At 41.3% G+C, this 25,010-nt stretch overlaps 2 protein-coding genes across 2 annotated transcripts; one reads left to right on the top strand and one right to left on the bottom strand.

The window, feature by feature from the left end:
• The first annotated feature begins 149 nt into the window (after nt 1-149).
• On the top strand, nt 150-1,052 carry LOC124654651. Its single transcript, XM_047193643.1, has 2 exons — nt 150-449; nt 817-1,052. The coding sequence occupies exons 1-2, from the start codon at nt 300-302 to the stop codon at nt 928-930; spliced, it is 264 nt and encodes an 87-aa protein (XP_047049599.1). The 5' UTR covers nt 150-299; the 3' UTR covers nt 931-1,052.
• Nucleotides 1,053-19,877: 18,825 nt separating this feature from the next.
• On the bottom strand, nt 19,878-22,786 carry LOC124653671 (CBL-interacting protein kinase 15-like). Its single transcript, XM_047192739.1, has 2 exons — nt 22,645-22,786; nt 19,878-21,738 (listed from the first exon to the last, which is right to left on the bottom strand). Exon 2 carries the CDS (start codon nt 21,443-21,445, stop codon nt 20,111-20,113), a length of 1,335 nt encoding a protein of 444 aa, XP_047048695.1. The 5' UTR covers nt 21,446-21,738; nt 22,645-22,786; the 3' UTR covers nt 19,878-20,110.
• Between the last annotated feature and the right edge of the window lie 2,224 nt (nt 22,787-25,010).

The raw sequence follows: 25,010 nt of genomic DNA, 5'->3' as shown, positions 1-25,010 counted from the left end.
CGCCGTCGTCAGCGGTTACGAGCGGCTGACACGCGGGCCCCAGGGTTAGCCGGCCGCGGCCCACCCCAGCTGTTGCGGCCCTGGCGCCCACGCCATAAAACCAGGGCGGCTCCCCCGTCTTCTTCCTCCCATCTCACAATTCCTACCCTCCTCCTCCTCCAGCTGCATCCTGCTCGAATTCCATTCCATTCTCACGCGGAGCAGATTGCTTCCGAGCTCCTTCTGAGGTCTTCCTCTCCTCTGGAATCTCTCTTGTTCAATTGATTCGGCCGTTCGGAAGCTACCGGAGAAGAAGCAAAATGTGTCCGCTCAGGGTGATACTCATCTTCCTCTCCGCCACCGTCGCCGGGTTCTTCCTCCTCCGGGGCCTCAACGCCGAGCCCGACTTCTTCCAAGACGCCGATGAGGGCTCGGAATCTCCCAGGGCCGCCGTTCCCCTCCATTCCAAGGTACCCAACCTACCTACCTGCCATCTTGACTATTCTTAGCTTATTGCGTACCTGTCACTTTTCTTGCCTAATCATCATTCTAGATGATTTCTAGTCCATGTTCTCGCAACCAAACTTACCTACGAATTACCGACAAGAAGGTTGGAATCTTGCTAAAAGCTCATGGATAGAATAACAGTTAATTAATTAGCTAATGTGTGATGATGTACAATTCATATGGCTAGCTGTTAAGGCTCATTGGGTTCAGGAAAGAGCCCACCAAAACCAAATCATCGTCAGCTCAGCTGTCAAAACTGAATAAAAAATGAATTCATCTCTACCCTAAGAGGCGAACGAAGACTGAATGAGTATTTGCATCTGAATGCAGGTTGGTTCGGCTGTGAAAGCCGGCTTCTGGACGACCGTGGACATGGCGAGCGGGCGGTACCTCTGGCGGACACTCGTCGCGCCCGCGAAATCTGAGTCCGACCAGGCTCGGTGACGACAAAACTTCCTGTTATGTGTTTGACATTTGAGTCGGGGAACTCAACTGGAATGATGTATGATACGGCGGCGATTGTAAATACGATATGTTCAACTAAATGTGCAGATTCTCATGCTTGAGCCTTGTGTTGGTCTATCATGGCTATTCCGTTTGAGCCTTGCGTTTCTCAATATCGAGGGCAATGCTGGAAGTATGGTTCTTTGACTAAGTTTTGCTTCTTTGTTTGGTTTCGAGTGTTCCAAGCATAAGACAAATGCCAGAAATTGGGATTTTTTTTTTAGTTTTCACCGGGGGCGAGCGCAAAGTCTCACCGCCTGAATGGCTTTGTATTCATTTCATCCAAGGATCAGGTGAATTCCCCGAAGAGTTTTTACAGCAGAGGATTACATGCAGAGGCAGGGAGACAAAACCCTACGCGAAAGAGGGGCGTGTGCTCCGGGGGAAGAAGGCGTCACGCCGCAGCATGCCAGCGCCTGGGGAGGAAAAAATGAAGCCACATATCGACGTCAGCTCGCTTCGCCATGGGGAGACGACTGCGCCAGAGAACATCGTCGTCACGGCAGCGTTTCCGGACAAGCTCAATGGAGGGAGCGAGCCCGTTGAAGACGACATCGTTACGGTGCTTCCAGAGGTGCCACAGGCAGAGGAGGCGAAGAGTGGAGGCCGAGCCAGGAGGAGTGGACGGAGGGAGGCTGCAAGCCGCAGCGGACTTGATCTGGCGATGCTCCTCCGGCTGCGATCCGATAGAGCTCCAGAACTGACGAGCGAAGCGGCAACCGAACATTATATGGCTCCCCGTCTCCAGCGTCGCCGCGCAGATGGGGCAGCCGCTCTCACCGGTGGTGATAATTTGTTTGCGAAGGAGGTTGCTGCGGCTCTGGATACGGTCCTTGATGGCGAGCCACCCGAAAAACTTGACCTTTGACGGGGCGTAGTTGTTCCAGACGAACGCGTTGTAATATCCCAGGTATTGGGGTTACAAATATAGAGGAAACAGATGTATGCATTGCATTCATGCATAGAAAATCTGGGGAATTTTCGCGCTTTAAAGTAAAACAGTCACAAGAATCGAAGTTTCACTTGACCTTGGTGGAATTGAAGTAGCTCATCAAGTCAAGCGCTATAAATCTCAATGTGACTTTGCCAAAACTTTGTTTTGGGAAAGATGATTTGATCTAAGGGGTTAGATCAAATGGAATTAAAACCAACACAAGAACATATTAATCCAGGATCAACTACTTGGTCTTATTAAAGATCATAATATAGTATTCCTTGCCATAACATATGAACATCAAGTAACAATAAAATGGAGAAAACATTCTTGACTTATCTCTTCCATGTATTTAACAAATAAATATTCTTACCATGAACCTCATGGTATTTTTTTTTGAACTAAACTCTTGAACTTAACACCAACAAAAGCTTATCATTAAACCCTAGAGATGGGAGAGGTATATAACCATCAAAGAGATAAGAAGCAAAGTCTAAATTATTAAGACTTAGAAGTTAAGCAACTACCTTGAGGCACAATTGAATTCACTTTAAAATTAAATACCAAATATAGCAAAACACAAGGACCTAAGTGCATAAAAGCCACACATTCTTATTGCAATCATAACTTATTAAATATGTGCAATATCACAAAACTAAATTCGTTTACATTACGAATTATAGTTCAAACTATTTGAATAAAATAAAATATGAGTACTTTGAAACTCATATGATCATGCCTTGGTGAAATCAACAATCACCATTCAAAATTGGGGTATAATCCTTGTCTTTGACATTTTATTCCCAATTACAATATAAATACAATCACATATGATATAATGAATCACCCACAAGCATAAAATCATTCCCAAGATATTTAGTAACAAAAGCCACTTGGCTAGCCAAAAACAAATCACATGAGAGGATAATCATCATGCCACATTGGATGAAAATATCTACATAACTTGAATCCCAAGTTATGCCACCTCATGATTAAAGGATTGCTATGGATGAGAGCATGACAACCAAGCACCTTACTCATCAAATGAAAACAAGAGTCATCCACCTATGTGTCATGATATTAGAGCATGCCCAAGCCTATAAAAGGAACCCTCTACCTCATTCATCTCATCATCTTGCACCATGATGCAAGAAGACCAACACATTGAGCCACTCCATAAAATAGTTAGGATCAAGATGAAGCAGCTAGGAGGTGGAGGCATGCCACAAGATGCGGGTTTATCAGAATTCCTGAAGAACAAGCTACAGAAGATAGCAAGGTAGAAATTCTAAGGAAGACCACATATATAGATAATCACATCATCATTCGTAGAGTAGAACCTTAGATTATAATCCAAGTCCTTGTGGAGTGAGAGGGATAATTGGTAAAACCATATCTAAATATTTCTAGTAATAACTTAGGAAGCCAAACCTTGATCATTATAAATTGTGTAGTGATCATAAACCCTAAGAACTTGAAGTAGAAGATATAAGCTCATAAGTAAAGCTTAGAGTTAAAGCCTATAATATATATGGTGAGAAACCATTCATCATTATCACCAAAGTTAACTATAAAAAGAATTATAGCTACTTTAGTTACTTTAACAATAGATTAAGAATATAAAAGAAATCTATTGGTATAAGATAAAAACCAATTCTCAAGTCCTTAGTAACTAAAGGAGAACCTCAACTATTAAGCAAGTAACCACCTTATCATGGATAGGGGAAGACTAAACCCTAGTTGGTGCATCACTTGGATGATCATCACCATAAACCTAGTTCACATTTGAGTTCCAAACCACATGCCATTAGGTGAATATAATTAGGACCCTAGAATTGCTCATTAGCTAAGTTCTATGCTTTACTAATTAAACCTAATAAACATCTAGTGCTTATACTCACAATTAAAACCCATGTGTGGTGAATAACCACTCATATCAATCACTGATCTATATAATTAAGACCCAATCTTGAGGAGAGTAATACCTACTCTAGATAATTCAAAGTGTTAATAGACCAGAACACAAATGCTAATGAATATGGGTGATCATCAAACCTACAAAACCTTAATAAAATGTTGCTCACATGAAACTAACAGGCAAGTGATTAATTTCTCAAATAGGAACTAAGACATAATAACAACTTCAGAAATACCTTGAGAAGAAGGTATCAACTCTTATATTTCTAAATTAAATAGGAATTCAAAACAAAAAGGAAATTGAAGTGAAAATAACAACTCATGTCTATTTGCTATTTTGAATAAGTTCATAAATATGCAAATAATCAAATATAAAATGTGAATTCAAATTGAATAGTGAAACAATAGTCAGTATACTAAATCTTGAATGGATTAGCATAATTACAAATATCTGCAAATAGAATGGTATTCAAATATGAGTTAAAATAGAAAATATACAAAAAGGAGAAATAAAAACAGAGAAAAAAATGGGAGAAAGCCTCACCTGGACCTCCTCTGTCCGCAGAAGCCCACCAGCAGCCCAACAAGCACTGGCCCAGCACAGCCCAGCTCAGCCCAAGATACCCCTTCGTCGAATTAAAACAGAGAGAGGGTCGTCCTCATCTCTTCGTCGCGCATGGTGGACAGCACGACGCCGTGGCGGGCTTCTCTTCTCGCTGGCGATCTCTGCTTCATCGACGACGTGACGAGGCTCGTTTGGGAGCCTATAAAAACCCCAGCATGAACCCTCGACTCGGTTTCCTTCCTCCTCCGCGCGATTTCACCCTAGGCCGAAACCCTACCCGACCAGACTCCGGCTATCACCGTCGATTGGGGAAGCCCCAGGCCCCGCCGTGACCACCACTGTGATCGCCGTCCTCGACATGGTCAATTTGCAAAAGGAATCAAGCCATGGCGATCTGTAGCATCTCCGTCGAGCTCGTTCCCTCCGACAGCCGGAGATGACGATTCCGGCGAACCCGACCGCCATGGACCTCGCCGTCACGCCCTACGTCCTCCTGGTGAGCTCCTCAACCTCTCGGTGTGCTCGCTTCGCTCGATTAGGCGCCGTAGCTCCACCGCGACGGCTAACCCGTGAGCTCGCCGCTCGATCCCGTCGCCGGCCAAGCTCCGGCGACCATCCGGTGGCGGCGCGACCATCACTAGCATCCCCTCGCCGTCCTCGTTCCAACGCAACCACGCACCACCTCGCGGGACACCGGTAGCTCCGGCGACCGTCGGCAACCGGCCGTCGGCCAGCCCTTTCCCCGCCACCTCGACGCCACGGTGGCACCCGACGTGGAACTAGCCCCACCCGCCGGTGACTGCGTGGGTAAACTAGCCGAGTAGATTTAGTTTTTTCTCATTTTAATTTAAATCCAACAATTACCGCAACTTCATTTAATTATAGAAAATTCATAAAAACTCAGAAAAATAAATATAAGATATCAAAATCCTTATAAAGATAAACCCTATCCAATAAAAATATAAAATGAAATTTTTATTTCTAATAAAAATTTAATTATTTAAAACTTGTTATTTAAGCCTTTAATTTTAATTCTAAAATCAATTAAAATTCAATAATTAGGAAAAGGGTATAAAACAAATAAAAACCAAGTAAAGTAAATAAAGAAAACATTAAAACTAATTTTTCTTTATTTGTTAATTTGTTAAATCCTTATTAGAAGGATTTAAATCCCGATTACCTTAATTTATTAATTCATTAAAAATAATAAAATATCAAATCTCATATTATTTTTATTTCAAACTCATTAATAACTTCAACTTGATAATGAAGTTATTAATCCTAGAATTATAGGGTAATTAGGAAACCCTAGTCCCATTTGAAACATAGTGATAACCTCATAATTTCATGTGGAACCCTAAAACACCAATTCAATTAGAAACACTAGCTCTATTAATCCATATGAACCTTAAGTTGTCCTAAACCTAAACCCTAGGGTATACCTTGTGATTATCCTACTTTATTTTGATCCATAAAACTATAATCAGCACTTAAACACTTACCATGTCAACAGAAAATATAGAAGCCCTATTATCCATAAATTCAATATTCCATGTATGCACACCTAACTTACCCAGATGATCAAATAGGATCAACCTTAGCCTTATTACCCGTAATCTTATCCTTACTCATCCTCGATTTAACATCACACCCTTGTGATGAACCTTAGTAGCAACCATACCAATTATTTACCATTACATACCATACTCCACTAAACTCCACTAGTGTGAGACACTTAGGAACCATCCCATTTAAGAACCAACCATTCTTTAATTAGTGGATCCAATAGCAAAACCTAGTCAACCTCAACTCTAATTGAGATACTTCTTATCACTTAAGAAGTATGTTCTTCAAAAGTTATTCTTTTGAAGTTAATAAGGAAGCATCACCAACCCTCGCTTATAAGAACCTATAAACCCTAGCTAGCAATCGCCGATCGGATAAATCAACTTTGATAGCAACCATGTATAAATATTTGCTTAGGATGTTTATGCTTAACTCAACCTTACAAGCCCTAGGTATTGATGAATCCAATCTTGATTGGATCCATCTAATACTTACTCTAGAAACTAGATGAAACCATAGTCAACCATATAACCCCACCAACTTAAGTATCATACTTGTTCTTTATTAAAGAATATGTTCTTCAAAAGTTATTCTTTTAAAGTATATGATAATTAACCACTAACCATGCCATATAGTACTAAAACCAACCACTATTCATTACATGTTAGTATTATACCAAATGTTATAGTTGTGTGCTTGTAATATTATTGTTATTCTATATTGCAAAGACCTGTTCATGATACCATGTAACCACACCCGAATAAGAACCTTGTATGAGAATCATTCTAAAAGTGCAACACACCCTAAACCAATCATTACAACTCACCGATCCTAAATCATCGAGGTTAGATCACGCGTAGAACGATTGCATCTCATTCTTATGCATTATTGCATCCTTGCCAATCTTTTAAACATCGTCCTTACCGGACGATGATGCTATTTCAGAACTTGGAGTTATTGCGTAACGAAGACCTTGTCCGCATAATCTTGCAGTCAAGAAAGGCAAGTTCATCGCTTGCTCATGTCATTTGAGTATTTTTACCAAATTACTTGCAAAGTACTATGGTTATCACGATTGCATAAAAACCAAAACCACTACTTTCATAACTATGAATATGACTATGTGGTGGGCAATGGAACCATGGATTGTGTTGATATGGTGGAGGTTCCATTGCAAGGGTTATATATCCATCTAGGATTAAACAACAAATGTCGCCAGTGATTCTTGTGCCGTAATACCCGTGTTAACCATAAGATCCGGAGTGGGACGGAGTAGTCAAAAGTGTTTCCACCTCTCGTTCATCAACGGATGCGCTTACCGTAGCGGTTGTGTCTTGCGGAGCAACTTGAGGGTGGGGAGCCCCTTCTAATTCCCCACGGTATAGCTGTTGCTTACCGTAGCGGTTGCCGCTTGCGGAACAACTTGAGGGTGGGGATCCCCTTCTAATTCCCCACGGTAATGTGGTCTATGATGGGTTGCAGCTACCGGCGAAGGAGTTTGGTTAACGAGTCCCAAACCGTTGTCGTGGTCGGGGTCCACCCTGAAATTACGGGAATAATGGGACCGACGAGGACCCAGGGTCGGGGTATGCAACAAAGGGTGGGTGTTCGAGGTAGCGGAGGAACATGATTGGCTAGACCTTATACCGGGCCTCACACCATAGGAAGTGTGGACGGGTCATTCCCGGTTGGCACCAAGGTTAAGATCTCTTATGGGTAAAGCAACACACCTCTGCAGAGTGTAAAGAACCGTGACCTGTCACTCCCTGTTCCGGGATATGGAACTGCGAACGCGGCCGGAAAGGAGCTCCATGAAGTTCTAGTAAACCGGTGAAGGCTGACGGACATAGCTCTTCTAAATAAAAACCACCTTTTGAAGAAATGGTTATAAAAACCTGCATTGGTATTAGACTTTTTGGTCTAATGCTGTAGCTAGTGCATCAAACACCTCTTTCCTATAATGAACTTGTTGAGTACGCTCGTACTCATCCCACTCTTAAATCCCCTGCTTAGATATGGAGGCATCGAAGGAGGATCTACCGTGCAACTCGAAGGCCGAGGAGTCAACAACTACTTCAAGAGACAGGAACCTGACAAAAGAGACAATCACCACATCCAAGAAGGAGAAAACCTAGTTTAGCCATAGAAGGGAACTAGCTTCCTAAACCTAGCTCCTACTTAGCTAGAATCTATTCTTAGCCCTATAGCTAGTTAAATACTCTACAAATAGAGTCCGTGTTAAGACTAGACTACGAGTCGTTCTTCTGGAGTTATCTGAAGTTTTACCTCAATGTAAAGTAGGAGGTCGTGATGATCTTATGTAACAGTAGTCCGTGTGTAATTCTATAGACATGCCTTGGACCCGCATATGTTTCTGTTGTACCACTCGAGCGATATAATACTAGTGGAACGGTGTTTCATTGGTGTTATATCGGACTTGCATACTACACCATGCGAGTGGTATGCCGGGTCACCACAGCTTGGTATCAGAGCAAATGCTTTGACCCTAGGATTAAAACCCTTTAAAGGAGACCTATAGGATTGGTAGTGTCTATAGGAAGTTGTCTTAGCCAAACCAAATAATCTTATGACTTGAGATGGATATTCACTTGAGAATAATCCTGACACACTTGAGTCAATATTTCCTACCTATATTTCCTGAGTAATGTTAGCTAGCTAATCTCAAATTATGTAGGATACTCTTAAGACCCTAAAATAATTATGAGTGGATCACAGTTGGTATACAATACATGGTAGTCCAAAGAGAGGATACAACCATAAGGAAGCTATCCTATTGGAAGATGTGTACCAACATATGTTATGATTAAGTAAGAATTATCCAGACTGGTAATAGGAATTATATCAATTGATGAAGATAATTAAGATATCCTAATAGAAGATGTAGACCAAGATAAGTAATGAGTAAGTAAAATTTTCTAGACATGTGAAACAACTGATAGTAAGTAAAAAAAAAAAAAAAACAAGTAATTTGAGGTAGTATAGACCATGATGAGTCAATCATGGAAGGTAAGTAAGAGAGATAGGAAAATAATATGTCTAGTTATATGGTAGAGTTGTTAATCATATATGATTCACCTGAGAATCATTATGTGATGGAATAGAACGTCATAAACATTTTGAAGGAGAACAATAAGAAGCCAGACAATAGTGCAAGAACTGTGTTCCAAAAATATGGGAAGTGTGCCAAGCACATCATGACCATAGTCTTATGAAAGAAACACTTGGAAGTATAGGAGCTATAACCTAATAGATAGGTATTCAGAGTAGACAGGGTAGAACTAATTATATCTTAGGAAGTAGTCCTCAATAGCACGAATATATGGTATACTATTTGTCAGTACTTCCAAAGAAAATTAGGTTAACCACAAACTATCCTAGGCCACTTTGTTTCAAGTTTATCTCGTTGCAATTGTGCAATTAAGATAAATGTTGATACAAATAATAGAAATCCACCTATTTGTGCTAAGTATCACGATATAAACCTATATTATGTGGTGTTCTATACTACACATCAGAGCCTGATGTTTAGAGATGTCTTACTCAACAATCATATTCAGGCTTATGATGGTGTGTACTATAAACACAAAGCTGAATCTTCTTGGATTTTATTGGATTTTAATTGTTTGACTAGATCCATGCATGAAGTTTGACTTTGATATGCAAATGCATGTTGCAATATCAAGTTCTTACTTGATGCTATAGATCTAGAGGGTAATGGAAAACGTGTGAGGAAGTAACGATTTCGAAGATTATGAAGACAAGAAGAAGGTTCATCGGATAAAGGAAACAAAGTTGTGGGAAGCAACCACAATACTCTGAAGGAAGTACCAACCTAAACTCATGCTTACCTCAACAGAGGAGTACTTTTGTACGATAGAAGCATGAAGGTGAGAAATATAATGACTATGGTGAAGCTGAAGCAGATCCATAGTCAACATAGAAGAGGGAATGCATGGGAAATCACTTAGGATACTATATTCATAGTGTCAGCCTAGTGGTTTTCTTGCAAAATAAACCCCGAATGAAGGAAGATGATATCCGAAACCATAGCAGATATAAGAAGACCATAGTTGATATCGAAGACCACAATTGGTATAATATCAATACTGCGAGATAAAGTAGAAGATGTCTCGTCCAGTTGATCGGAACCTATAATAGAATCCATTTTTAGATATCAAATAGCCACAGTTGGTATAATAACCACAGACTGGTATCGGTTGGTATTACAAATAGTCCACGATTTAATTAGTTGTAACAAAAGTTTGTGGACAAATAAAAACCTTGTCAATCAAATAGCTAGATTTATAAACATTTAGTCAAAGGATTCACATTGGATGTCCACAATTGAGTGGATACACCACAAAGATTCTTCGCAAAACCTTAGAGAAATATAAATCATAAACAAGACCTATACCAATATTTCGATCATAAGTCCAATAGTTGGAAGAAAAGGAGTTGAAGACCATAAGAAAACTCTAAGGGGTAGAGTAAAGATTGAGTTGGATATACAATAACTCAATACTTTAAGCTAGATAGAAACGAAGGTCCGAACTGAGAGGAAGTTCGATCTTATTTTCATAAGATTGTTGAACATTACTTTCGAAGGATGTCGGACCGAAGCCGAGGTTCATACCTCGAGGAAGTAAGATGTGGACTATAACTTGAGAAAGTGAGTAATATTTACTCAGAAGTACGAAAGCTCAAGTAAAATAAGGATAATGAAGTTGGATGAAGGAAATACCATAGACTAAATACAGATCAAAAATGCCAAAGACCGAAGAAGATTGAACATACCAATATCCAAGACTAATAAAATGATTCCTTTCATGGAACCTAAATAACCAAAAATAGTTATAGATATCAACTATAAACCATGATTGGATGGACTCAATGAGTGTAATCCATTATTAGAAAAATAAACCATCATGACCAATTCTATAGTTAGTACCTTACTTAGTACCATTATTGCAGTTTTGGTACTAAGGGAAAACAAAGACCTATTTTATCAAATAGGAGAATGTTATCCAATTAGTGTTCAGTTAAGACTAGCAGCACCAGAAGAAGTCTCAATCATTGAATCTTCAATGAGAAAGGAAACAAGCTTATAGAGTTGAAAGAAATCAAATAATTAAAGTTAGAAGCCATGGCTCAGAGATAGGTATCGGAGAACTGGAGTGAGAATAAATGTTCAGAGACAAACCCTAAGGGATTCCAGGAAGAATCTGGACAAGGGATATATTCAATTATATCCAATGAGATCACCATGGAGTTCGAGAAAAGTCGTAGTCCGCACAAGTCAGATCCACACTTCGGAAACGTGAGAGAGTTCAAACTTCGAGGACGAAGTTTAGTTTAAGGGGTAGAGACTGTAATATCCCAGGTATTGGGGTTACAAATATAGAGGAAACAGATGTATGCATTGCATTCATGCATAGAAAATCTGGGAATTTTCGCGCTTTAAAGTAAAACAGTCACGATGAATCGAAGTTTCACTTGACCTTGGTGGAATTGAAGTAGCTCATCAAGTCAAGCGCTATAAATCTCAATGTGACTTTGCCAAAACTTTGTTTTGGGAAAAGATGATTTGATCTAAGGGGTTAGATCAAATGGAATTAAAACCAACACAAGAACATATTAATCCAGGATCAACTACTTGGTCTTATTAAAGATCATAATATAGTATTCCTTGCCATAACATATGAACATCAAGTAACAATAAAATGGAGAAAACATTCTTGACTTATCTCTTCCATGTATTTAACAAATAAATATTCTTACCATGAACCTCATGGTATTTTTTTTGAACTAAACTCTTGAACTTAACACCAACAAAAGCTTATCATTAAACCCTAGAGATGGGAGAGGTATATAACCATCAAAGAGATAAGAAGCAAAGTCTAAATTATTAAGACTTAGAAGTTAAGCAACTACCTTGAGGCACAATTGAATTCACTTTAAAATTAAATACCAAATATAGCAAAACACAAGGACCTAAGTGCATAAAAGCCACACATTCTTATTGCAATCATAACTTATTAAATATGTGCAATATCACAAAACTAAATTCGTTTACATTACGAATTATAGTTCAAACTATTTGAATAAAATAAAATATGAGTACTTTGAAACTCATATGATCATGCCTTGGTGAAATCAACAATCACCATTCAAAATTGGGGTATAATCCTTGTCTTTGACATTTTATTCCCAATTACAATATAAATACAATCACATATGATATAATGAATCACCCACAAGCATAAAATCATTCCCAAGATATTTAGTAACAAAAGCCACTTGGCTAGCCAAAAACAAATCACATGAGAGGATAATCATCATGCCACATTGGATGAAAATATCTACATAACTTGAATCCCAAGTTATGCCACCTCATGATTAAAGGATTGCTATGGATGAGAGCATGACAACCAAGCACCTTACTCATCAAATGAAAACAAGAGTCATCCACCTATGTGTCATGATATTAGAGCATGCCCAAGCCTATAAAAGGAACCCTCTACCTCATTCATCTCATCATCTTGCACCATGATGCAAGAAGACCAACACATTGAGCCACTCCATAAAATAGTTAGGATCAAGATGAAGCAGCTAGGAGGTGGAGGCATGCCACAAGATGCAGGTTTATCAGAATTCCTGAAGAACAAGCTACAGAAGATAGCAAGGTAGAAATTCTAAGGAAGACCACATATATAGATAATCACATCATCATTCGTAGAGTAGAACCTTAGATTATAATCCAAGTCCTTGTGGAGTGAGAGGGATAATTGGTAAAACCATATCTAAATATTTCTAGTAATAACTTAGGAAGCCAAACCTTGATCATTATAAATTGTGTAGTGATCATAAACCCTAAGAACTTGAAGTAGAAGATATAAGCTCATAAGTAAAGCTTAGAGTTAAAGCCTATAATATATATGGTGAGAAACCATTCATCATTATCACCAAAGTTAACTATAAAAAGAATTATAGCTACTTTAGTTACTTTAACAATAGATTAAGAATATAAAAGAAATCTATTGGTATAAGATAAAAACCAATTCTCAAGTCCTTAGTAACTAAAGGAGAACCTCAACTATTAAGCAAGTAACCACCTTATCATGGATAGGGGAAGACTAAACCCTAGTTGGTGCATCACTTGGATGATCATCACCATAAACCTAGTTCACATTTGAGTTCCAAACCACATGCCATTAGGTGAATATAATTAGGACCCTAGAATTGCTCATTAGCTAAGTTCTATGCTTTACTAATTAAACCTAATAAACATCTAGTGCTTATACTCACAATTAAAACCCATGTGTGGTGAATAACCACTCATATCAATCACTGATCTATATAATTAAGACCCAATCTTGAGGAGAGTAATACCTACTCTAGATAATTCAAAGTGTTAATAGACCAGAACACAAATGCTAATGAATATGGGTGATCATCAAACCTACAAAACCTTAATAAAATGTTGCTCACATGAAACTAACAGGCAAGTGATTAATTTCTCAAATAGGAACTAAGACATAATAACAACTTCAGAAATACCTTGAGAAGAAGGTATCAACTCTTATATTTCTAAATTAAATAGGAATTCAAAACAAAAAGGAAATTGAAGTGAAAATAACAACTCATGTCTATTTGCTATTTTGAATAAGTTCATAAATATGCAAATAATCAAATATAAAATGTGAATTCAAATTGAATAGTGAAACAATAGTCGAGTATACTAAATCTTGAATGGATTAGCATAATTACAAATATCTGCAAATAGAATGGTATTCAAATATGAGTTAAAATAGAAAATATACAAAAGGAGAAATAAAAACAGAGAAAAAAATGGGAGAAAGCCTCACCTGGACCTCCTCTGTCCGCAGAAGCCCACCAGCAGCCCAACAAGCACTGGCCCAGCACAGCCCAGCTCAGCCCAAGATACCCCTTCGTCGAATTAAAACAGAGAGAGGGTCGTCCTCATCTCTTCGTCGCGCATGGTGGACAGCACGACGCCGTGGCGGGCTTCTCTTCTCGCCGGCGATCTCTCGCTTCATCGACGACGTGACGAGGCTCGTTTGGGAGCCTATAAAAACCCCGAGCATGAACCCTCGACTCGGTTTCCTTCCTCCTCCGCGCGATTTCACCCTAGGCCGAAACCCTACCCGACCGGACTCCGGCTATCACCGTCGATTGGGGAAGCCCCGAGCCCCGCCGTGACCACCACCGTGATCGCCGTCCTCGACATGGTCAATTTGCAAAAGGAATCAAGCCATGGCGATCTGTAGCATCTCCGTCGAGCTCGTTCCCTCCGACGGCCGGAGATGACGATTCCGGCGAACCCGACCGCCATGGACCTCGCCGTCACGCCCTACGTCCTCCTGGTGAGCTCCTCAACCTCCTGGTGTGCTCGCTTCGCTCGATTAGGCGCCGTAGCTCCACCGCGACGGCTAACCCGTGAGCTCTGCCGCTCGATCCCGTCGCCGGCCAAGCTCCGGCGACCATCTGGTGGCGGCGCGACCATCACTAGCATCCCCTCGCTGTCCTCGTTCCAACGCAACCACGCACCACCTCGCGGGACACCGGTAGCTCCGGCGACCGGTCGGCAAGCGGCCGTCGGCCAGCCCTTTCCCTGCCACCTCGACGCCACGGTGGCACCCGACGTGGAACTAGCCCCACCGGTCGGTGACTGCGTGGGTAAACTAGCTGAGTAGATTTAGTTTTTTCTCATTTTAATTTAAATCCAACAATTACTGCAACTTCATTTAATTATAGAAAATTCATAAAAACTCAGAAAAATAAATATAAGATATCAAAATCCTTATAAAGATAAACCCTATCCAATAAAAATATAAAATGAAATTTTTATTTCTAATAAAAATTTAATTATTTAAAACTTGTTATTTAAGCCTTTAATTTTAATTCTAAAATCAATTAAAATTCAATAATTAGGAAAAGGGTATAAAACAAATAAAAACCAGTAAAGTAAATAAAGAAAACATTAAAACTAATTTTTCTTTATTTGTTAATTTGTTAAATCCTTATTAGAAGGATTTAAATCCTGATTACCTTAATTTATTAATTCATTAAAAATAATAAAATATCAAATCTCATATTATTTTTATTTCAAACTCATTAATAACTTCAACTTGATAATGAAGTTATTAATCCTAGAATTATAGGGTAATTAGGAAACCCTAGTCCCATTTGAAACATAGTGATAACCTCATAATTTCATGTGGAACCCTAAAACACCAATTCAATTAGAAACACTAGCTCTATTAATCCATATGAACCTTAAGTTGTCCTAAACCTAAACCCTAGGGTATACCTTGTGATTATCCTACTTTATTTTGATCCATAAAACTATAATCAGCACTTAAACACTTACCATGTCAACGGAAAATATAGAAGCCCTATTATCCATAAATTCAATATTCCATGTATGCACACCTAACTTACCCGAGATGATCAAATAGGATCAACCTTAGCCTTATTACCCAGAATCTTATCCTTACTCATCCTGATTTAACATCACACCCTTGTGATGAACCTTAGTAGCAACCATACCAATTATTTACCATTACATACCATACTCCACTAAACTCCACTAGTGTGAGACACTTAGGAACCATCCCATTTAAGAACCAACCATTCTTTAATTAGTGGATCCAATAGCAAAACCTAGTCAACCTCAACTCTAATTGAGATACTTCTTATCACTTAAGAAGTATGTTCTTCAAAAGTTATTCTTTTGAAGTTAATAAGGAAGCATCACCAACCCTGCTTATAAGAACCTATAAACCCTAGCTAGCAATCGCCAGTCAGATAAATCAACTTTGATAGCAACCATGTATAAATATTTGCTTAGGATGTTTATGCTTAACTCAACCTTACAAGCCCTAGGTATTGATGAATCCAATCTTGATTGGATCCATCTAATACTTACTCTAGAAACTAGATGAAACCATAGTCAACCATATAACCCCACCAACTTAAGTATCATACTTGTTCTTTATTAAAGAATATGTTCTTCAAAAGTTATTCTTTTAAAGTATATGATAATTAACCACTAACCATGCCATATAGTACTAAAACCAACCACTATTCATTACATGTTAGTATTATACCAAATGTTATAGTTGTGTGCTTGTAATATTATTGTTATTCTATATTGCCAGCACCTGTTCATGATACCATGTAACCACACCTGAATAAGAACCTTGTATGAGAATCATTCTAAAAGTGCAACACACCCTAAACCAATCATTACAACTCACTGATCCTAAATCATCGAGGTTAGATCACGCGTAGAACGATTGCATCTCATTCTTATGCATTATTGCATCCTTGCCAATCTTTTAAACATCGTCCTTACCGGACGATGATGCTATTTCAGAACTTGGAGTTATTGCGTAACGAAGACCTTGTCTGCATAATCTTGCAGTCAAGAAAGGCAAGTTCATCGCTTGCTCATGTCATTTGAGTATTTTTACCAAATTACTTGCAAAGTACTATGGTTATCACGATTGCATAAAAACCAAAACCACTACTTTCATAACTATGAATATGACTATGTGGTGGGCAATGGAACCATGGATTGTGTTGATATGGTGGAGGTTCCATTGCAAGGGTATATATCCATCTAGGATTAAACAACAAATGTCGCCAGTGATTCTTGTGCCGTAATACCCGTGTTAACCATAAGATCCGGAGTGGGACGGAGTAGTCAAAAGTGTTTCCACCTCTCGTTCATCAACGGATGCGCTTACCGTAGACGGTTGTGTCTTGCGGAGCAACTTGAGGGTGGGGAGCCCCTTCTAATTCCCCACGGTATAGCTGTTGCTTACCGTAGCGGTTGCTGCTTGCGGAACAACTTGAGGGTGGGGATCCCCTTCTAATTCCCCACGGTAATGTGGTCTATGATGGGTTGCAGCTACCGGCGAAGGAGTTTGGTTAACGAGTCCCAAACTGTTGTCGTGGTCGGGGTCCACCCTGAAATTACGGGAATAATGGGACCGACGAGGACCCAGGGTCGGGGTATGCAACAAAGGGTGGGTGTTCGAGGTAGCGGAGGAACATGATTGGCTAGACCTTATACCGGGCCTCACACCATAGGAAGTGTGGACGGGTCATTCCCGGTTGGCACCAAGGTTAAGATCTCTTATGGGTAAAGCAACACACCTCTGCGAGTGTAAAGAACCGTGACCTGTCACTCCTGTTCCGGGATATGGAGCTGCGAACGCGGCCGGAAAGGAGCTCCATGAAGTTCTAGTAAACCGGTGAAGGCTGACGGACATAGCTCTTCTAAATAAAAACCACCTTTTGAAGAAATGGTTATAAAAACCTGCATTGGTATTAGACTTTTTGGTCTAATGCTGTAGCTAGTGCATCAAACACCTCTTTCCTATAATGAACTTGTTGAGTACGCTCGTACTCATCCCACTCTTAAATCCCCTGCTTAGATATGGAGGCATCGAAGGAGGATCTACCGTGCAACTCGAAGGCCGAGGAGTCAACAACTACTTCAAGAGACGAGAACCCGACAAAAGAGACAATCACCACATCCAAGAAGGAGAAAACCTAGTTTAGCCATAGAAGGGAACTAGCTTCCTAAACCTAGCTCCTACTTAGCTAGAATCTATTCTTAGCCCTATAGCTAGTTAAATACTCTACAAATAGAGTCCGTGTTAAGACTAGACTACGAGTCGTTCTTCTGGAGTTATCTGAAGTTTTACCTCAATGTAAAGTAGGAGGCTGTGATGATCTTATGTAACAGAGTCTGTGTGTAATTCTATAGACATGCCTTGGACCCGCATATGTTTCTGTTGTACCACTCTGAGCGATATAATACTAGTGGAACGGTGTTTCATTGGTGTTATATCAGACTTGCATACTACACCATGCAGTGGTATGCCGGGTCACCACACGCGTGCTGCTCGTCAAGAACCCCACCATAGGAACACAACTTGTAGAGGGCGGAGGTGCTCAGCTTCCCGCCCGCTATGATGGGGATTTCCAGTTATTTCCTGAAGTAAATTTTAGCTCCTTTTTCCGCCCTGGGAGAAAGTTGCTGGTTTGCTCTTGAATTGTCTAGGGAGATGTTATTTCCAGTGCTGAGAATTGAGAGCATAACTTCCTGTAAAATGCTGTTATATGGCTTCAGTAGCAAAATATCAAGCATCGTCCCCACAATTTGTGAGGCAGAGCTGCGATTAGTTTCTGAACTAATTTGATCATATCAACATTTGAAGCACCAAAACTTTGATTTTAACTCTTGAAAAGTTGCATTCCTTGTTAATTATCATTGTGAAAAATGCGCTCTTGTATAGAAAATGAGTTCTTGGATATATTGGATCTATCCTCGGTGACAGGGACAATGTAGCTTATATGCAAGTGGTCTCAAAATTATTTTCTAGGTTGGACTTAATCAACACGTGAAGTACCTTCCACCCTTCTTCATATGTTCTCTAAGTTACCAGTTTCTGAGCTTTATTGGTCAATTTACTTGCAAAGAAATTGCAAGCTGCATGTTTTGCGTTTCATTGCATATCTAATACTCCACTACTCATTTTTTAAGTGTTTATTGCTTGAAGGAAGTCAGCTTAGTGAGATAGACTGGTCAACGAAAAGATGCATAACACCCAGTGTTTGTTTGACCATTCCTTCTAAAATGCTCATATAAAAAAAATTAGACAAAATATCGAGGTACAAACTACCAATAAAAATATCGAAGTTGCATAAATATAAATAAATATTATAGCAGATTTTAAATATAATATGTTGAATTAAATGTGCAAATTGTCATGTTTGAGCCTTGTGTTGTATATCATGACTATTTTGTTTGAGCCTTGTGTTTCTGAATTTTGACTATTGAGGGAACTGCTAGAGCTATGGATCTTTGACTAAGTTTGCTTCTTTGTTTGGTTTCGACTGTTCAAAGCATATTACAAACGCCAGAAATGGGGATTCAGTTATTTCCTGAAGTAAATTTTAGCTCTTTTTCTTCACTGGGAGAAAGTTCCTGGTTTGCTCTTGAATTGTATGGGGAGATGTTATTTTCAGTGCTGAAACTTCAGAGCATAACTTCCTGTAAACTGATGTCCTATGGCTTCAGTAGCAAAATATGAAGCATCCCCACATTTTGTGAGGCGGAGCTGTGATTAGTTTGTAAACTAATTTGATTATATCAATATCTAAAATTTGCTTTTAACTCTTGGAAAGTAGTATTCCTTGCTAATTATCATCGTGAAAAAGGAGCTCTTGGATAGAAAAACAAGGGATATATTGGATCTATCCTCGGTTGATAGGGACGATATTGCTTACTTGCAAGTGGCGTTCAAAATATTTTCTAGATTGGACTTAATCAACACGTGAAGTGAGTTCCACCCTTCTTCGTATGTTCTTTGATTTATCATTTTTCTTAGCTTTCTGAGTCAATTCAAAGAGGTTGCAACTTGCATGTTATGCGCTTCATTGCATATCGACTGCTCCAGTACTCATTTTCTAAGTGTACACTGCCTGATGGAAGTCAGCTTGCTGAGATAGTCTGGTCATCGAAAAGATGCATACAACAGCATTGCACCTAGTGTTAGATTGACTATTTCTTCTAAAATGTTTGTGTAAAAAAAACTAGATGAATATTGAGGTTCCAACTACCAATAGGAATATAGAAGAATACTATTTGGGAGGAAAACATGTCATGCTTTTTTACAATGTGCTCATCTGCAAGTTACATAAAGAGAAGAGAAAACATGTCTAGGTTCTTGAAGAAATAAGATATCACACTGGGTTTCAATTTATCATCACCTGCACATTTTTTGCATACCAAATTCAATATCTAATACTGTCGTACTATAATGATGCACCAAAAGAAGCCATCAGTAGTTCAGAACATGGAACACGTATTTCATTGTCTGAGTAATACATCAAATAAATAACTTTCAGAATGGCATCCATGGCCTCAATTTCTCAACAGGTATTACTCATCCAATACGGGCAAAAGAACAATTTATTTGCTACAAAGAACAGACTCATGTAACGTAGAAACATAAATTCCTCGAAATGAAAATGTACAAATTGGAACTGCACATAAATAATAAGTGATACACCCGAAGCTACGCTTGATGTACCTGCTGATCACCATCTCCATGCCAGGCCCAGACTATTTCCTTCAGTGCTGGCCGGATGCCCTCATCCAATAGCTTCTGATACTCCAGTGAATCACCGCTTGTTTGTTTCATCTTAATGACATGGTAGGAAGGGGTGATCTCAAAGATCTCTGAGTCAAACTGAAGAACGCCATTCCTTCCTTCCTTCCTCCCTTGCATCTTGACAACACCATTATCCTTCTTCCTCACCCTGAGATTCAGCGCCTTTGCGACATCTTCTAGCTTTGAGACAATGGCTGAGGCAGGCTTTTCTGAAGTGAACCTTGCTTCCTTTCTGTTCTCCTTTTCAACGAATAGGCCAGAAAGATCAAACCCTGTGGACAAAGAGATGATTTCAAAGGCATTTAAATTTGTCACCACCAGCTGCTTCGGGTCTTCCTGATTGTTCTTTTTGCGCCGCACACCAAGTGCTGGAGCAGCATTTGTGGTGATGTTCTCACTTGGCTCCTTCACTCTAAGGGTATCCCCAGGACCTTTCCGGAACCAGGTGGACTCTTTTATCTTCTGAATCGATATCCTCTTGCTTGGATCAGGGTCCATGATCTTGTACAGCAGCTTCTGAAGTTTTTGCGAAACCCAGCCAGGGCACCTGAATTCGCCTTTCTCAATCTTGCGGTACATCTCCATCAAGTTCAGACCTTGGAAAGGGAGGTAACCAGCGACGAGAACAAACAGAATAACACCACAAGACCAGATATCTGATTTTGCACCATCATAGCCGCCCTTGCATATCACTTCTGGAGCTACATATGCAGGCGATCCACACGCAGTGTGGAGCAAGCCGTCTTGCCTCTTGGACTCCGAAAGTGCGCTCAGTCCAAAATCTGAAACCTTCAGGTTCTCATTCTCATCCAGCAGCAGGTTCTCAGGCTTCAAGTCCCGGTGATACACGCCTCGGCTGTGGCAGTAATCCACTGCACTGATGAGCTGCTGGAAGTACTTATGTGCAGCACCTTCTGTGAGCTTGCCACCCTTAGCGACCTTTTCAAAGAGCTCACCGCCTTTCATGTACTCCATGACGAAGTAGATCTTGCTTCGTGTTGCCATGACCTCATGGAGCTGAACAATGCTCTTATGCTCCACCAACCGCATGGTTGTGATCTCACGCCTGACCTGCTCTGAGAGCCCTACCTTTAGCACCTTCTCCTTGTCCATCATCTTTATGGCGACACCTTGGTTCGACTGAAGGTTCTTGGCGTAGTGCACCTTGCCAAATGCTCCTTTCCCTAACAGTCTCCCCAATTCATACCTCCCCATCACAATCTTCCCGCTGCTCTCCATGTTTTCAACAGTATAAATCACAGCCTATACTGTTCTTCTTGTGGCTACCCGTCAGATGTATTGCAGCACTTCAGCCAGCCTCCCCGAAGTCATGATCCAGTACTCTGTTGGATTCGTCATAGCGGAGTCTAAATGGTGTGGAGTTGATGCAGGTGATGTGGTTGCTCACATCAAGGGTTGACAAAGTGGGCCCTCGCAGAGGGGTGATCTTTTTGGTCTCGCAAGAGAAATTTCCTCTATGCAAGCACATCTTTCAGCATTCCCACTTCGATTTCTTGTTTTGGATGAGTTATCTGAAAAGAAAAAGAAACCTTCAGATTCCGCAATCGGAGATTCAGTAATACATAATACTACAAAGTAGCGGTACTTGCAAAATTGTTGAAGAGAACTACAGAAACATGTCGATTCTATAGCTATATATGGCATATAGATGAATGATGAACAATCGAAATTCCACAAGTGCTCTTCTAAATAAAGATTGTGAGCAAAATACAGATGAACAAAACATAGATGCATCAAAACAAAATTGAAACGACAATAATAATAAGCCATAAAGGAAGAAGATATAGATCGATGGTAACAAAACTGAATCAAGGTATCTTTTTCTGGTGAGCAAAAATAATAATTAAAACTAGGCTTTGAATCGAGAGCTCAAAGAGTATTTTTTAAGGAACTACTTCATCAGCCTTGAGCTGTTACCACACCATTGCTGGATCAGCAAGACTCCCAGAATCGTGTTTACCGCCAACAAACTACTCCAGAAAGAAACTAACAATTCGGCAGTAACCAACAATTCGGCAGGAGAGAGATTCGGATCTCCAGAAAGAAACTAGAGGAGCCCTCGCAAAAAGATAAGAGGGGCAGAGAAAGCTGCGCCACCTTTCTGCATCTAACGATTCCACATCTAGCAGGATTCCCTGAACAAGTTTTGGCGAATTTCCAAATCCAACAGGACGGAAGAATGCACCATATGATTGAGATGAGGGGAGGGAGGCCTAAACGATCCAGAATTTCGCGGTTCCCCTTCTCCAATCAATCTGCCCAAACCAGAAAACCAGATTTTTCTTCTTTTTTTCTCAAAAAGATCCATCGACAGCACAATATACCGTCCCTCCATGGACGGGCCAATGACGCAACGCAATGCAGGTAGTACTTATCGGGGAATAAAACAGGGCCGACGGAGAAGCGAGCCGCCATACCTGCGGCGGCGGCGGGCGGCGCAACGATGAAGACGGAAGCGGAGAGACTTGCTCCGGCGTGAAACTTTTGGAGCTCCGGTGTTGTTGCGAGTCTGCAGTGTGGAGAGCGGGGGACGAGTTGAAGGAAAGATCGGAGGAGGCCGCGCCGTCTTTATACCAGAGCAGAGCGGCGGAGACGATAGAGAGATGAGAAGAACAGCTCGACACCGACGACGCGGTATGACGGAAATACCCCTCCCCTCTGGCTGCGTGCGTTTCCAGGGCACCGCATCGCACAGAGGCGTAGGGCATATTCCGATCTCTCTCGCCGGTTGTTGGCAGGCAGGCAAACTTGTAATCCACGGCTGTCAATGCCAAAACACACGTAAACAGAAAGGAAACGTGTATGTGCTGTTAATTTTTTCTTCTGTAATTGCAATAATTACAGACATGTGGGGTCCTACCACTTCGCGACCGTGCCTCCTCATGATTCCAGATCTGATGCCGTCACATTTGGTCGAGTGACAGCGTGCCTAGTAAGTAAACCAGCTACTGTAGGACGATATGCATGTGGTCTGTGTGATATTTTACTGAAATTATCAGTGTAGATAGAGGCTGTGCTCGCCTTATCTTATCCTACGCACTGCTGAGTCAGTCAAGGGCAGCCTGTTCCATGGACCAGGGATGATGCTTCTTTACATGTGGATGGAGATTAAATACCAGCCGTATAGTCCCATCCTGAAAACAACGGATGCACCAGCCCATAGCATAGCTCCAATTCTGCCTACCCACCGTCTCCTAAAATGGTTATGCATAGCTATCGCTCAGGTGCACGTGGACACGGGAGGAGCTTAGAGCATCTCTCAGATGCTCATAAATACGATGAACTGAAAAGTTCAGTTCACCGAATGTTTACGGGCCGAAAAATCCTTGTCATAGATTAGAATCTGTAAAAGAGGAACTAAAAAAATGGAATTTGAAATGTCGCGGGTAAATTAGGCGATGATCATGTATATAGATGAATTTGATGCTCGGATTGAGCATCAAAACTTACATAATTTGAGAAATTAAACCTAAATTACTTATACACCAGCGAGCGCTACTTAGTTCAAGAAAAATGCGGCCTAAAATAGTGGCCTATGCGCGCGGCGGTGCCGGTGGAGGCGGAGCGTCTCGGCGGCAGACGACGCCGACGCTGTCGTGGAGGAGCTTCACTCTTCGTCGGCATCAAGCTCGACTATTTTGAGCTTGATGCGGCGGACGCGCTCCTCCCGGCGGAAGCGAGCGCGGGCCTCCGCCTCGCTGATGGACTTAGTCTGCGCGAGCACGACCTCCTCCTCGTCGCTGCCGTGGACGTAGTCGCCCGCCGAGATGGTGGACGATTGCGCGGGGACGAGGTCGTCGTCGTTGTCGCTGTCCACGATGGGGAGCCGCGGTGCGCGGCTTGAGCCGCCGGATGAGGACCCCTCGCCGGCGTTGGCGTACCTGGCCAGCTTTCCTGGGGGGCGTGAGCCCCCGGTTCGTCCACCGGCGGGCGCTGCGCTTGCGCGAGCCCTCCAACCTGTTCCATTTCCGCCGTTCCGCGTCGTTGCAGAACACGGGGGGATGCGGCGTGATGAGGGACAGAAGAGAAAATAAAATAAAATAGAACCGACTATAATTTAGTACTAGCTTCTACACACTTCTATTATATTCTAGGTAGTTTGGTCCTATAGTCATATGTGTTGTAGTGGTTTCGAGAGTGTTCTAGCTATGAGTTGTAACTAGGTTGTGTGTGTTTCTTTTCCTAGCTTATGTAGTGTTCTCTAGAACACTCTAGTTGTGAGTAGAGCTAAGTAGTGAAGGCTCATGCAGCCTATAAATAGAGGTCCAACCTCTACCTATGAAATCGGACTATGTACCCACTACCTATCAATAAAAAGAACTTTGTGTTCTTGTTTTAGATCTTGGATTAGATGTTTGTGTTGAGAGTTAACCCCGCCCCTAGAGCGATATCTAGGTTACGCCCCTAGAGCGATATCTAGCGCAGCACGTTGAAGCGGTTTCTTCAACATTTGTGTTGGCCACACTGTAGCAACACGGTGGAGCTGTTCCTCGACAACCTTGTGCTGCTTCACGGCGGCGAGTCCCCACCACCCAATCCGGCGCCGCGGCCTGCTGAGCCGCCACGAGAGGCTATCGCGCCGACGAGGAGGGTGGATCGGTGGCTGGGGGCTGCTTGATTGCTCGCCGGAAAACGGGGTAGGCGGCGGCGGTGGGAGTGTAAGCGGTGGAGGGGAGTAGGGTTTGGAAACCGAACTCCCCTCCGCAGCCCCTTTTAATACGGGTCGACCGCTCGATTTCTCGGGGGCCCGAACTCGTTATACGGGCTAGGCCGCGAGTTCGGG

Source organism: Lolium rigidum, chromosome 5, assembly GCF_022539505.1.
Source record: "Lolium rigidum isolate FL_2022 chromosome 5, APGP_CSIRO_Lrig_0.1, whole genome shotgun sequence".
Lineage (NCBI taxonomy): Eukaryota > Viridiplantae > Streptophyta > Magnoliopsida > Poales > Poaceae > Lolium > Lolium rigidum.
Note: the sequence above shows the minus strand (reverse complement) of the source record. Positions and strands in the feature narration are given on the sequence as shown.

Bases quoted from the DNA above. Each gene is read 5' to 3' on its own strand.
- LOC124654651 (XM_047193643.1), top strand. From the start codon at position 300: ATGTGTCCGCTCAGGGTGATACTCATCTTCCTCTCCGCCACCGTCGCC. The intron at 450-816 runs GTACCCAACCTA...ATCTGAATGCAG, and splicing joins CCGTTCCCCTCCATTCCAAG to GTTGGTTCGGCTGTGAAAGC.
- LOC124653671 (XM_047192739.1), bottom strand. From the start codon at position 21,445: ATGGAGAGCAGCGGGAAGATTGTGATGGGGAGGTATGAATTGGGGAGA.